Genomic DNA, 15,390 nt, shown 5'->3' with positions numbered 1-15,390 from the left:
ATCTCTGTACTGTGACATCACTGTGTATTATCCCTGTACTGTGACATCACTGTGTGTATTATCTCTGTACTGTGACATCACTGTGTATTATCTCTGTACTGTGACATCACTGTGTATTATCCCTGTACTGTGACATCACTGTGTGTATTATCCCTGTACTGGGACATCACTGTGTGTATTATCCCTGTACTGTGACATCACTGTGTATTATCCCTGTACTGTGACATCACTGTGTATTATCCCTGTACTGTGACATCACTGTGTATTATCCCTGTACTGTGACATCACTGTGTGTATTATCCCTGTACTGTGACATCACTGTGTGTATTATCCCTGTACTGTGACATCACTGTGTATTATCCCTGTACTGTGACATCACTGTGTGTATTATCCCTGTACTGTGACATCACTGTGTGTATTATCCCTGTACTGTGACATCACTGTGTATTATCCCTGTACTGTGACATCACTGTGTATTATCCCTGTACTGTGACATCACTGTGTGTATTATCCCTGTACTGTGACATCACTGTGTATTATCCCTGTACTGTGACATCACTGTGTATATTATCCCTGTACTGTGACATCACTGTGTATATGATCCCTGTACTGTGACATCACTGTGTGTATTATCTCTGTACTGTGACATCACTGTGTGTATTATCTCTGTACTGTGACATCACTGTGTATTATCCCTGTACTGTGACATCACTGTGTATTATCCCTGTACTGTGACATCACTGTGTGTATTATCTCTGTACTGTGACATCACTGTGTATTATCTCTGTACTGTGACATCACTGTGTGTATTATCTCTGTTCTGTGACATCACTGTGTGTATTATCTCTGTTCTGTGACATCACTGTGTGTATTATCTCTGTACTGTGACATCACTGTGTATTATCTCTGTACTGTGACATCACTGTGTGTATTATCTCTGTTCTGTGACATCACTGTGTGTATTATCCCTGTACTGTGACATCACTGTGTATTATCCCTGTACTGTGACATCACTGTGTATTATCCCTGTACTGTGACATCACTGTGTATATTATCCCTGTACTGTGACATCACTGTGTGTATTATCCCTGTACTGTGACATCACTGTGTGTATTATCCCTGTACTGTGACATCACTGTGTGTATTATCCCTGTACTGTGACATCACTGTGTATATTATCCCTGTACTGTGACATCACTGTGCATTATCCCTGTACTGTGACATCACTGTGTATTATCCCTGTACTGTGACATCACTGTGTGTATTATCCCTGTATTGGGACATCACTGTGTGTATTATCCCTGTACTGTGACATCACTGTGTATTATCCCTGTACTGTGACATCACTGTGTATTATCCCTGTACTGTGACATCACTGTGTATTATCCCTGTACTGTGACATCACTGTGTATTATCCCTGTACTGTGACATCACTGTGTATTATCCCTGTACTGTGACATCACTGTGTATTATCCCTGTACTGTGACATCACTGTGTGTATTATCCCTGTACTGTGACATCACTGTGTATTATCCATGTACTGTGACATCACTGTGTGTATTATCCCTGTACTGTGACATCACTGTGTGTATTATCCCTGTACTGTGACATCACTGTGTGTATTATCCCTGTACTGTGACATCACTGTGTATTATCCCTGTACTGTGACATCACTGTGTATTATCCCTGTACTGTGACATCACTGTGTGTATTATCCCTGTACTGTGACATCACTGTGTATTATCCCTGTGCTGTGACATCACTGTGTATATTATCCCTGTACTGTGACATCACTGTGTATATTATCCCTGTACTGTGACATCACTGTGTGTATTATCTCTGTACTGTGACATCACTGTGTATTATCCCTGTACTGTGACATCACTGTGTATTATCCCTGTACTGTGACATCACTGTGTGTATTATCTCTGTACTGTGACATCACTGTGTATTATCTCTGTACTGTGACATCACTGTGTATTATCTCTGTACTGTGACATCACTGTGTATTATCTCTGTACTGTGACATCACTGTGTGTATTATCTCTGTTCTGTGACATCACTGTGTGTATTATCCCTGTACTGTGACATCACTGTGTGTATTATCTCTGTTCTGTGACATCACTGTGTGTATTATCCCTGTACTGTGACATCACTGTGTGTATTATCTCTGTTCTGTGACATCACTGTGTGTATTATCTCTGTTCTGTGACATCACTGTGTGTATTATCCCTGTACTGTGACATCACTGTGTGTATTATCCCTGTACTGTGACATCACTGTGTATTATCTCTGTACTGTGACATCACTGTGTGTATTATCTCTGTTCTGTGACATCACTGTGTGTATTATCCCTGTACTGTGACATCACTGTGTATTATCCCTGTACTGTGACATCACTGTGTATTATCCCTGTACTGTGACATCACTGTGTATATTATCCCTGTACTGTGACATCACTGTGTGAATTATCCCTGTACTGTGACATCACTGTGTGTATTTTCCCTGTACTGTGACATCACTGTGTGTATTATCCCTGTACTGGGACATCACTGTGTGTATTATCCCTGTACTGTGACATCACTGTGTATTATCCCTGTACTGTGACATCACTGTGTATTATCCCTGTACTGTGACATCACTGTGTATTATCCCTGTACTGTGACATCACTGTGTGTATTATCCCTGTACTGTGACATCACTGTGTATATTATCCCTATACTGTGACATCACTGTGTATATTATCCCTGTACTGTGACATCACTGTGCATTATCCCTGTACTGTGACATCACTGTGTGTATTATCCCTGTACTGTGACATCACTGTGTATTATCCCTGTACTGTGACATCACTGTGTATTATCCCTGTACTGTGACATCACTGTGTATTATCTCTGTACTGTGACATCACTGTGTATTATCCCTGAACTGTGACATCACTGAGTATATTATCCCTGTACTGTGACATCACTGTGTGTATTATCCCTGTACTGTGACATCACTGTGTGTATTATCCCTGTACTGTGACATCACTGTGTGTATTATCCCTGTACTGTGACATCACTGTGTATATTATCCCTGTACTGTGACATCACTGTGTATATTATCCCTGTACTGTGACATCACTGTGTATATTATCCCTGTACTGTGACATCACTGTGTATATTATCCCTGTACTGTGACATCACTGTGTATATTATCCCTGTACTGTGACATCACTGTGTGTGTTATCTCTGTACTGCACGCCCAGTAACGCTCTCCATTCAAGTGAATGGGGCAGCTCCTGTCTATTGTGGCCAATGCCCATGTGGTTTGTAGTAAAGCATATCACTAAAATGTCTCCACCCATAAGACTAGAATTTCCTAACCAGTGTGCCTCCAGCTGTTGCAAAACTACAACTCCCAGCATTCCCAGACAACCAATGACTAATCCTCAACTCACAAAGTGTCATCCTCCAGCACACAGAAGAGGGAAAACCCCTGCGGAGGAAACCTCTAGGGCAGGGTTTCCTAACCAGGGTGCCTCCAGCTGTTGCTTGACAACTTTTGGCTGTGCGGTCATGCTGGGAGTTGTAGTTTTGTAGTTTTTTTCAGCTGGGTACATCCTGGTTTGGAAACACTATCATAGCACATACATAAATCTGGATATAGATGTTACCTAGAGGAGACAACAGAGGAAGCTTACAGCTCAGCCTCCCCCTCCCCTTTAGAAAGGAAAAAAAGGTCACAGAGCACGCCCAGTAACACTCTCCACTCAAGTGAATGGGGCAGCTCCTGTCTATTATGGCCAATGCCCATGTGGTTAATTGTAAAGCATATCACTAAAATTTCTAAGATTAGTATTTCCTAACCAGTGTGCCTCCAGCTGTTGCAAAACTACAACTCCCGGCATGCCTAGACAGCCAATGGCTAATCCTCGACTCACAAAGACTCATACTCGGGCACACAGCAGAGGAAAAAACCCTGTAGAGGAAACCTCTAGGGCACTGTTTCCTAACCAGGGTGCCTCCAGCTGTTGCAAAGCTGCAACTCCCAGCATATTCGGACAGTCAATGGCTAATCCTCGACTCACAAAGAGTCATATTCCAGTACACAGAATAAGGAAAACCCCTGCAGAGGAAACCTCTAGGGCAGGGTTTCCTAACCAGGGTGCCTCCAGCTGTTGCTTGACAACTTTTGGCTGTGCGGTCATGCTGGGAGTTGTAGTTTTGTAGTTTTTTTCGATGGGGACATCCTGATTTGGAAACACTATCATAGCACAGACATATATCTGGATATAGATGTTACCTAGAGGAGACAACAGAAGAAGCTCACAGCTCAGCCTCCCCCTCCCCTTTAGAAAAAAAAAAAGGAAAAAGGTCACAGAGCACGCCCAGTAACACTGTAACATGTGGTTTGTAATAAAGCATATCACTAAAATGTCTCCATCCATAAGACTAGTATTTACGAACCAGTGTGCCTCCAGCTGTTGCAAAACTACAACTCCCTGCATGCCCGGACAGCCTTCGGCTGTCCGGGCATGCTGGGAGTTGTAGTTTTGCAACAGCTGGAGGTACCCTGGTTGGGAAACACTGTAATAGACAGGTGATTGATGACGGCTAAGCCCTGATGGAGCAGAGATGTAGTGTAAAGCATTGACCCCAATAGACAATGCCGCTGAGCGCACTCGTCATTACTGTTCCCTGATGAAGCAGAGCTGAAGAGCGGCCAACACTGGCGGCCATGATGATGAGGTGTGTGGCGCCCCAGGGGATCCTCAGGTGTCTCATTCGCAGATTATTATAAGAGGAAACGTTTAATCTCCTCAGAATATTCATGACGTTCGGGCTGCACGTGGCACCGAGGACACTTATCTCCCCGAGCATCAGCACTCCGACTCATCCTGGTATAAGAACTCCGCACACACACACAGCTGCGCTATACCTGCTGACAACATGGCCACCTGGGTCCTCTGCGCCGCCGCGTTATTAGCTGCAGCCGCGTCACCGACCGCAGGACGCACCGTGCCACCGTCCACCAGCGAACGCCCCGGAGCCTCGGAGCGAGCGGCTTATATCCTGCAGGCCACCACCCGCTACAACTCGGAGGATGATGGAGAAGTAGTCTACAGACCCCTGAGGGTCCCCCCCGAGGTGAGCGGCGCTGTATAACCCTGTAGGACAGAATTGGGGAGGACCACGTGGGAGATCTAATTTGATTGGTTGCTATGGGCGACTGCTCCACTTTTCTTCTGCACAAGTTTTGATGAATCTCAATTCCCTATAACAGTGGTCTCAAAGTGCTGCCCTCCAGATGTTGGCAGCCGGGCATGCTGGGAGTTGAAGTTTTGCAACATCTGGAGGGTCACAGTTTGAGACCACCACCCTATAAGATATAAGAAGTCCCATCTCAGTTATATCTGTATCTGGGAAAGCTGGGTGACAACCGTGTATATAGAGTGGGGTGACAGGAAGCGCTCCGCTGGTCCTGCCTGTCAGGGTATTCTACTGGCTGCATGGTGTATATAGTGGACACTCTCCTGAGTCATTTATATGGGAGCACTATGTTGGCAGTATTATTTATAAGGTATTATTTATGAGGGAGCGCTCTGTTGGCAGCATTATTTATAAGGGAGCACTCTGTTGGCAGTATTATTTATAAGGTATTATTTATAATGGAGCACTCTGTTGGCAGTATTATTTATGAGGTATTATTTATGAGGGAGCGCTCTGTTGTCAGTATGATTTATAAGGGAGCACTCTGTTTGCAGTATGATTTATAAGGTAGCGCTCTGTTTGCAGTATTATTTATAAGGGAGCGCTCTGTTGGCAGTATTATTTGTAAGGGAGTGCTCTGTTGGCAGTATTATTTATAAGGGAGCGCTCTGTTTGCAGTATTATTTATAAGGTATTATTTATAAGGGAGCGCTCTGTTGGCAGTATTATTTATAAGGTATTATTTATAATGGAGCACTCTGTTGGCAGTATTATTTATGAGGTATTATTTATGAGGGAGCGCTCTGTTGTCAGTATGATTTATAAGGGAGCACTCTGTTTGCAGTATGATTTATAAGGTAGCGCTCTGTTTGCAGTATTATTTATAAGGGAGCGCTCTGTTGGCAGTATTATTTGTAAGGGAGTGCTCTGTTGGCAGTATTCTTTATAAGGGAGCGCTCTGTTTGCAGTATTATTTATAAGGTATTATTTATGAGGGAGCGCTCTGTTGGCAGCATTATTTATAAGGGAGCACTCTCTTTGCAGTATTATTTGTAAGGGAGCGCTCTGTTGGCAGTATTATTTATAAGGGAGCGCTCTGTTGGCAGCATTATTTATGAGGTATTATTTATAAGGGAGCACTCTGTTGGCAGCATTATTTATAAGGGAGCGCTCTGTTGGCAGTATTATTTATAAGGTATTATTTATAAGGGAGCACTCTGTTGGCAGTATTATTTATGAGGTATTATTTATGAGGGAGCGCTCTGTTGGCAGTATTATTTATAAGGGAGCACTCTGTTTGCAGTACGATTTATAAGGAAGCGCTCTGTTTGCAGTATTATTTATAAGGGAGCACTCTCTTCGCAGTATTATTTGTAAGGGAGCGCTCTGTTGGCAGTATTATTTATAAGGGAGCGCTCTGTTGGCAGTATTATTTATGAGGTATTATTTATAAGGGAGCGCTCTGTTGGCAGTATTATTTATAAGGGAGCACTCTGTTTGCAGTACGATTTATAAGGAAGCGCTCTGTTTGCAGTATTATTTATAAGGGAGCACTCTCTTCGCAGTATTATTTGTAAGGGAGCGCTCTGTTGGCAGTATTATTTATAAGGGAGCGCTCTGTTGGCAGTATTATTTATGAGGTATTATTTATAAGGGAGCGCTCTGTTGGCAGTATTATTTATAAGGGAGCGGTCTGTTTGCAGTATTATTTATAAGGGGGCACTCTGTTGGCAGTATTATTTATAAGGAAGCGCTCTGTTGGCAGTATTATTTATAAGGGAGCGCTCTGTTGGCAGTATTATTTATAAGGGAGCACTCTGTTGACAGTATTATTTATAAGGGAGCACTCTGTTAACAGTATTATTTATAAGAGAGCACTCTGTTTGCAGTATGATTTATAAGGGAGGGCTCTGTTTGCAGTATTATTTATAAGGGAGCACTCTGTTGGCAGTATCATTTATGAGGTATTATTTATAAGGGAGCACTCTGTTGGCAGTATTATTTATAATGAAGCGGTCTGTTGGCAGTATTATTTATAAGGGAGCGGTCTGTTTGCAGTATTATTTATAAGGGAGGGCTCTGTTTGCAGTATTATTTATAAGGGAGCACTCTGTTGGCAGTATCATTTATGAGGTATTATTTATAAGGGAGCACTCTGTTGGCAGTATTATTTATAATGAAGCGGTCTGTTGGCAGTATTATTTATAAGGGAGCGGTCTGTTTGCAGTATTATTTATAAGGGAGCGCTCTGTTGGCAGTATTATTTATAAGGGAGCGCTCTGTTGGCAGTATTATTTATAAGGGAGCGCTCTTTTGGCAGTATTATTTATAAGGGAGCGCTCTGTTGGCAGTATTATTTATAAGGGAGCGCTCTGTTGGCAGTATTATTTATAAGGGAGCACTCTGTTGGCAATATTATTTATAAGGGAGCACTCTGTTGGCAGTATTATTTATAAGGGAGCACTCTGTTGGCAGTATTATTTATAAGGGAGCGCTCTGTTGGCAGTATTATTTATAAGGGAGCGCTCTGTTGGCAGTATTATTTATGAGGGAGCGCTCTGTTGGCAGTATAATTTATAAGGGAGCGCTCTGTTGGCAGTATTATTTATAAGGGAGCGCTCTGTTGGCAGTATTATTTATGAGGGAGTGCTCTGTTGGCAGTATTATTTATAAGGAAGCGCTCTGTTGGCAGTATTATTTATAAGGGAGCACTCTGTTGGCAATATTATTTATAAGGGAGCACTCTGTTGGCAGTATTATTTATAAGGGAGCACTCTGTTGGCAGTATTATTTATAAGGGAGCGCTCTGTTGGCAGTATTATTTATAAGGGAGCACTCTGTTGGCAGTATTATTTATGAGGGAGCGCTCTGTTGGCAGTATAATTTATAAGGGAGTGCTCTGTTGGCAGTATTATTTATAAGGGAGCGCTCTGTTGGCAGTATTATTTATAAGGGAGCGCTCTGTTGGTAGTATTATTTATGAGGGAGTGCTCTGTTGGCAGTATTATTTATAAGGAAGCGCTCTGTTGGCAGTATTATTTATAAGGATGCGCTCTGTTGGTAGTATTATTTATAAGGGAGCGCTCTGTTGGCAGTATAATTTATAAGGGAGCACTCTGTTGGCAGTATTATTTATAAGGGAGCGCTCTGTTGGCAGTATTATTTATAAGGGAGCTCTCTGTTGGCAGTATTATTTATAAGGGAGCGCTCTGTTGGCAGTATAATTTATAATTGAGCACTCTGTTGGCAGTATTATTTATAAGGGAGCACTCTGTTGGCAGTATAATTTACAAGGGAGCGCTCTGTTGGCAGTATTATTTACAAGGGAGCGCTCTGTTGGCAGTATTATTTATAAGGGAGCGCTCTGTTGGCAGTATTATTTATAAGGGAGCGCTCTGTTGGCAGTATTATTTATAAGGGAGCGCTCTGATGGCAGTATAATTTATAAGGGAGCGCTCTGTTGGCAGTATTATTTATAAGGGAGCACTCTGTTGGCAGTATTATTTATAAGGGAGCGCTCTGTTGGCAGTATTATTTATAAGGGAGCGCTCTGTTGGCAGTATTATTTATAAGGGAGCACTCTGTTGGCAGTATTATTTATAAGGGAGCACTCTGTTGGCAGTATTATATATAAGGGAGCGCTCTGTTGGCAGTATTATTTAAAAGGGAGCGCTCTGTTGGCAGTATTATTTATAAGGAAGCACTCTGTTGGCAGTATTATTTATAAGGGAGCGTTCTGTTGGCAGTATTATTTATGAGGTATTATTTATAAGGGAGCGCTCTGTTGGCAGTATTATTTATAAGGGAGCGGTCTGTTTGCAGTATTATTTATAAGGGAGCGCTCTGTTGGCAGTATTATTTATAAGGGAGCACTCTGTTGGCAGTATTATTTATAAGGGAGCGCTCTGTTGGCAGTATTATTTATAAGGGAGCTCTCTGTTGGCAGTATTATTTATAAGGGAGCGCTCTGTTGGCAGTATAATTTATAATTGAGCACTCTGTTGGCAGTATTATTTATAAGGGAGCACTCTGTTGGCAGTATTATTTATAAGGGAGCACTCTGTTGGCAGTATTATTTAAAAGGGAGCGCTCTGTTGGCAGTATAATTTATAAGGGAGCTCTCTGTTGGCAGTATTATTTATAAGGGAGCGCTCTGTTGGCAGTATTATTTATAAGGGAGCTCTCTGTTGGCAGTATTATTTATAAGGGAGCATTCTGTTGGCAGTATTATTTATAAGGGAGCGCTCTGTTGGCAGTATTATTTATAAGGGAGCATTCTGTTGGCAGTATTATTTATAAGGGAGCACTCTGTTGGCAGTATTATTTATAAGGGAGCATTCTGTTGGCAGTATTATTTATAAGGGAGCACTCTGTTGGCAGTATTATTTATAAGGGAGCATTCTGTTGGCAGTATTATTTATAAGGGAGCACTCTGTTGGCAGTATTATTTATAAGGGAGCATTCTGTTGGCAGTATTATTTATAAGGGAGCGCTCTGTTGGCAGTATTATTTATAAGGGAGCTCTCTGTTGGCAGTATTATTTATAAGGGAGCATTCTGTTGGCAGTATTATTTATAAGGGAGCGCTCTGTTGGCAGTATTATTTATAAGGGAGCTCTCTGTTGGCAGTATTATTTATAAGGGAGCATTCTGTTGGCAGTATTATTTATAAGGGAGCACTCTGTTGGCAGTATTATTTATAAGGGAGCATTCTGTTGGCAGTATTATTTATAAGGGAGCACTCTGTTGACAGTATTATTTAAAAGGGAGCGCTCTGTTGGCAGTATTATTTATATGGGAGCACTCTGTTGGCAGTATTATTTATGAGAGAGCGCTCTGTTGACAATATTATTTATGAGCTGGCACTTTGTTGATATTTTTGTTTTTAAGGGCACTCTTCCATCTAGACACTCCACTGACACTGATTATGGGGGCAATCTGCTGGCACAGATTATGGAGACAATGTTCTGACACTGATTATGGGGGTACTTTGCTAAAAATGATTATTGAGGCACTCTGCTGGCACTGATTATGGGGCTCTGCTGTGAATAATTATGGGGCTTTTTTCTGGTAATGATAATGGGAGTACTTCCCCGGCGGCACTGATTATGGTGGTACTCTACTGGCACTCATTATAGTGGCACTCTGCTGGCACTGATTATGAGGTACACTCTAACACTTATTATGGGGCTCTGCTGTGAATGATTATGGGGCTTTTTTCTGGTAATGATAATGGGAGTACTTCCCCAGTACTGATTATGGTGGCACTCTACTAGCACTGATTATGGTGGCACTCTGCTTGTAATGATTATAGAGGCACTCTTCTGGCACTGATTATGGGGCTTTCTGCTGTGAATGATTATGGGGCTTTTTGCTGGTAATGATAATGGGAGTACTCCCCCGGCACTAATCATGGTGGCATTCTACTGTCACTATATATAGGGTACACTCTGTTGGTACTGATTATAGATGCACTCTGTTAGCACTAATTATGGTGGCACTCTTACTGGCACTGTTTACGGGGACACTCTTCTCACACTGTTTATGGGGTACTCCACTGGCACTATATATAAGGAAACTCTGCTGACAAGGATTATGGTGGCACTTTATTGGAACTGGTTATGAGGTCACTCTTCTGGCACTGATTATGGGGAAACTATACTGACTGATTTAGGGGTACTCTGCTGGCACTGATTACATGAGTACTCTACTGACACTGATTATGAGGTCACTCTTCTGTAATTGATTATAAGGATCTCTTCTGGCACTGATTATAATGGCACTCTATTAGCACTGATTATGGTGGCACTCTACGGAATATGGGGTCACTCTTCTGGGAATGATTATGGGTCACTCTGCTGGCTCTGTTTATGGGGGCACTCTTCTGACTGATTATGAGCGCACTGTTTCGGCACTGATTATGGTGGTACTCTGGGTATGGATTATGGGGTCACTCTTCTGCCACTGATTATGGGTCTCTCTGCTGGCACTGATTATGGTAGCACTCAACTGGCACTGTTTATGGGGAAACTCGTCTGGCACTTATCATGAGGCTCTATGTTAATACTGATTATGGAGGCTCTCTGCTGGCACTGATAATAGGGCACTCCTCTGTGCACCGTATAGTTCTGCATAGAGAAGAATGTCCCTAGAGATGATGTTCCCCATAGATGATGATCCCTATAGATGATGATCCCCCATAGATTATGATCCCCCATAGATGATGATCCACCATAGATGATGATCCCTATAGATGATGATCCCTATAGATGATGATCCCTATAGATGATGATCCCCATAGTTGATGATCCCCCATAGATGATGATCCCCCATAGATGATGATCCCCCATAGATGATGATCCCCTATAGATGATGATCCCCCATAGATGATGATCCCCATAGATGATGATCCCCCATAGATGATGATCCCCATAGATGATGATCCCCCATAGATGATGATCCCCCATAGATGATGATCCCCATAGATGATGATCCCCATAGATGATGATCCCCCATAGATGATGCTCCCCCATAGATTATGATTCCCCATAGATGATGATCCCTATAGATGATAATCCCTATAGATGATCCCTAGAGATGATGATCCCCATAGAAGATGATCCCTATAGATGATAATCCCTATAGATGATCCCTAGAGATGATGATCCCCCATAGATGATGATCCCCCATAGATGATGATCCCCCATAGATGATGATCCCCTATAGATGATGATCCCCTATAGATGATGATCCCCATAGATGATGATCCCCCATAGATGATGATCCCCCATAGATGATGATCCCCTATAGATGATGATCCCCCATAGATGATGATCCCCATAGATGATGATCCCCATAGATGATGATCCCCCATAGATGATGCTCCCCCATAGATGATGATGATCCCCCCATAGATGATGATGATCCCCCCATAGATGATGATCCCCCATAGATGATGATCCCCCATAGATGATGATCCCTATAGATGATGATCCCCATAGATGAAGATCCCTATAGATGATCCCTATAGATGATCCCCATAGATGATGATCCCTATAGATGATGATCCCCCATCGATGATGATCCCTATAGATGATGATCCCCATAGATGATGATGATCCCCCATAGATGATGATCCCCCATAGATGATGATGATCCCCCATAGATGATGATCCCCCATAGATGATGTTCCCCCATAGATGATGATTCCCCCATAGCTGATGATCCCTATAGATGATGATCCCTATAGATGATCCCCATAGATGATGATCCCTATTGATGATCCCCATAGATGATGATCCCTATAGATGATGATCCCCCATAGATGATGATCCCTATAGATGATGATCCCCATATATGATGATGATCCCCCATAGATGATGATGATCCCCCATAGATGATGATGATCCCCCATAGATGATGATCCCCCATAGATGATGATGTTCCCCCATAGCTGATAATCCCTATAGATGATGATCCCTATAGATGATCCCTATAGATTATACCCATAGATGATGATCCACATAGATGATGATCCCCCATAGATGATGATCCCCCATAGATGATGATCCCTATAGATGATGATCTCCCATAGATGATGATGATCCCCCCATAGATGATGATCTCCATAGATGATGATCCCCCATAGATGATGATCCCTATAGATGATGATGATCCCTATAGATGATGATCCCCCATAGATTATGATCCAGATCCCCCATAGATTATGATCCCCCATAGATGATCCCTATAGATGATGATGATCCCTATAGATGATGATGATCCCTATAGATTATGATCCCCCATAGATTATGATCCCCATAGATGATGATCCCCCATAGATGATGATCCCCCATAGATGATGATCCCTATAGATGATGTTCCCTGTAGATGGTGATTGTTGTATGATCAGATAGAACAGGGTCACCTGGTATGGAACGTTTGTGCTGCCGCCAATAGGAAATATCGCACACCCGGATATTATTGCCATTCTCCAAACATTGGTTTCCTATTGACTTAAGCAGATTGGAGACTTTGGTAAGTTCCTCTAATTTCCAGAAACATTGACAAGACATTTCCAGAAAAACATAAGATGACAGGAAAGTCTAATAAATCCTCAGAACAATCAGATTTCCGTGTAGAGTCGACTGGATATCCGGCTCACCACAAATCCCACCATAACATTTACCACAAGTTTCATACAGTCTAGACAATGCTCTGTGAGCTAAACATCCTGGACTCCAGACTGATACATTGTACATAGCTAGTCCTGCTCTCAGCTGAGAAGTGATACAATTGTATCCAGTCTAGACAATGCTCTGTGAGCTAAACATCCTGGACCCCAGACTGATACATTGTACATAGCTAGTCCTGCGCTCAGCTGAGAAGTGATACAATTGTATCCAGTCTAGACAATGCTCTGTGAGCTAAACCTCCTGGACTCCAGACTGATACATTGTACATAGCTATTCCTGCTCCCAGCTGAGAAGTGATACAATTGTATCCAATCTAGACAATGCTCTGTGAGCTAAACATCCTGGACTCCAGACTGATACATTGTACATAGCTAGTCCTGCTCTCAGCTGAGAAGTGATACAATTGTATCCAGTCTAGACAATGCTCTGTGAGCTAAACATCCAGGCCTCCAGACTGATACATTGTACATAGCTAGTCCTGCTCTCAGCTGAGAAGTGATACAATTGTATCCAGTCTAGACAATGCTCTGTGAGCTAAGCACATCAGTTGTTATTGGGAGTTGTTGACCTGTAGCTGTGATAGAGATCTGGGAGAGCAGACGCTTCCATCATTTGATGATACTTTGTGCCGATGACTGAACTTCACAGAACTTTATTAGTCACCAGAATGGAGAATACACCATATACAGTATATACCAACTATAAATAGACTCGTAGAGCGTGATTCATCCTGTTCATGACAGATGGTTCTGATGACATCTCGATTTCTTGGGTTGTGGGATTTTTTTTTCGGCAGATGATTAAAACTGAAGCCAGAAATCTGTAGATTCCATAGAATTGTGGGCACAACCCTGTGGGTGTCAGGGCATGCTGGGAGTTGTAGTGCTGCAGCAGCTGAAGAGTCTTATGGAAGACTTGAGGAATTAATTTGTGTCCTTCTGATCAGCGATCAGCTGTGATCTGGGCAAGTGTTTAATTCCCCTGGTGTTGGTATTGGTAATGATGAAGCTGACGGTGATATTGGTAATAATGGAGCTGACGGTGGTGTTGGTGATGATGGAGCTGACGGTGGTGTTGGTAATAATGGAGCTGACGGTGATATTGGTAATGATGGAGCTGACGGTGGTGTTGGTAATAATAGAGCTGACTGTAGTGTTGGTAATGATGGAGCTGACTGTAGTGTTGGTAATGATGGAGCTGACGGTAGTGTTGGTAAAGATGGAGCTGACAGTGGTGTTGGTAATGATGGAGCTGACGGTAGTGTTGGTAATAATGGAGCTGACTGTAGTGTTGGTAATGATGGAGCTGACGGTGGTGTTGGTGATGATGGAGCTGACGGTGGTGTTGGTAATGATGGAGCTGACGGTAGTGTTGGTACTGATGGAGCTGACGGTGGTGTTGGTGATGATGGAGCTGACGGTGGTGTTGGTGATGATGGAGCTGACGGTGGTGTTGGTAATAATGGAGCTGACGGTGATATTGGTAATAATGGAGCTGACTGTAGTGTTGGTAATGATGGAGCTGACGGTGGTGTTGGTGATGATGGAGCTGACGATGGTGTTGGTAACGATGGAGCTGACGGTGGAGTTGGTAATGATGGAGCTGACGGTGGTGTTGGTGATGATGGAGCTTTGGGGTGGTGTTGGTAATGATGGAGCTGATGGTTGTGTTGTTAATGATGGAGCTGTGGGGTGGTATTGGTAATGATGGAGCTGACGGTGGTATTGGTAATGATGGAGCTGACGGTGGTGTTGGTGATGTTGGAGCTGACGGTGGTGTTGGTGATGATGGAGCTTTGGGGTGGTATTGGTAATGATGAAGCTGACGGTGGTGTTCATAATAATGGAGCTGACGGTGGTGTTGATAATAATGGAGCTGACGGTGGTGTTGATAATGATGGAGCTGACGGTAGTGTTGATAATGATGGAGCTGACGGTGGTGTTGGTAATGATGGAGCTGACGGTGGTGTTGATAATAATGGAGCTGACGGTGGTGTTGGTA

The 15,390-nt window shown here is 42.8% G+C and overlaps 1 protein-coding gene across 1 annotated transcript in view; it reads left to right on the top strand.

Annotated features, from left to right (window-relative positions):
* The first annotated feature begins 4,884 nt into the window (after positions 1-4,884).
* The window catches only part of LOC130331778 (cathelicidin-1-like), a 32,916-nt gene continuing 22,410 nt past the window's right edge, over positions 4,885-15,390 (top strand). Inside the window, exon 1 of the mRNA XM_056553720.1 lies at positions 4,885-5,132. Within this exon, the coding sequence (XP_056409695.1) occupies positions 4,935-5,132 (198 nt within the window). The 5' untranslated portion in view covers positions 4,885-4,934. The remainder of the gene's footprint in view (positions 5,133-15,390) is intronic.

This window comes from Hyla sarda, unplaced genomic scaffold (genome assembly GCF_029499605.1).
Source record: "Hyla sarda isolate aHylSar1 unplaced genomic scaffold, aHylSar1.hap1 scaffold_357, whole genome shotgun sequence".
In the NCBI taxonomy this organism is placed as follows: domain Eukaryota; kingdom Metazoa; phylum Chordata; class Amphibia; order Anura; family Hylidae; genus Hyla; species Hyla sarda.
This window is presented reverse-complemented; position numbering and strand designations above follow the sequence as displayed.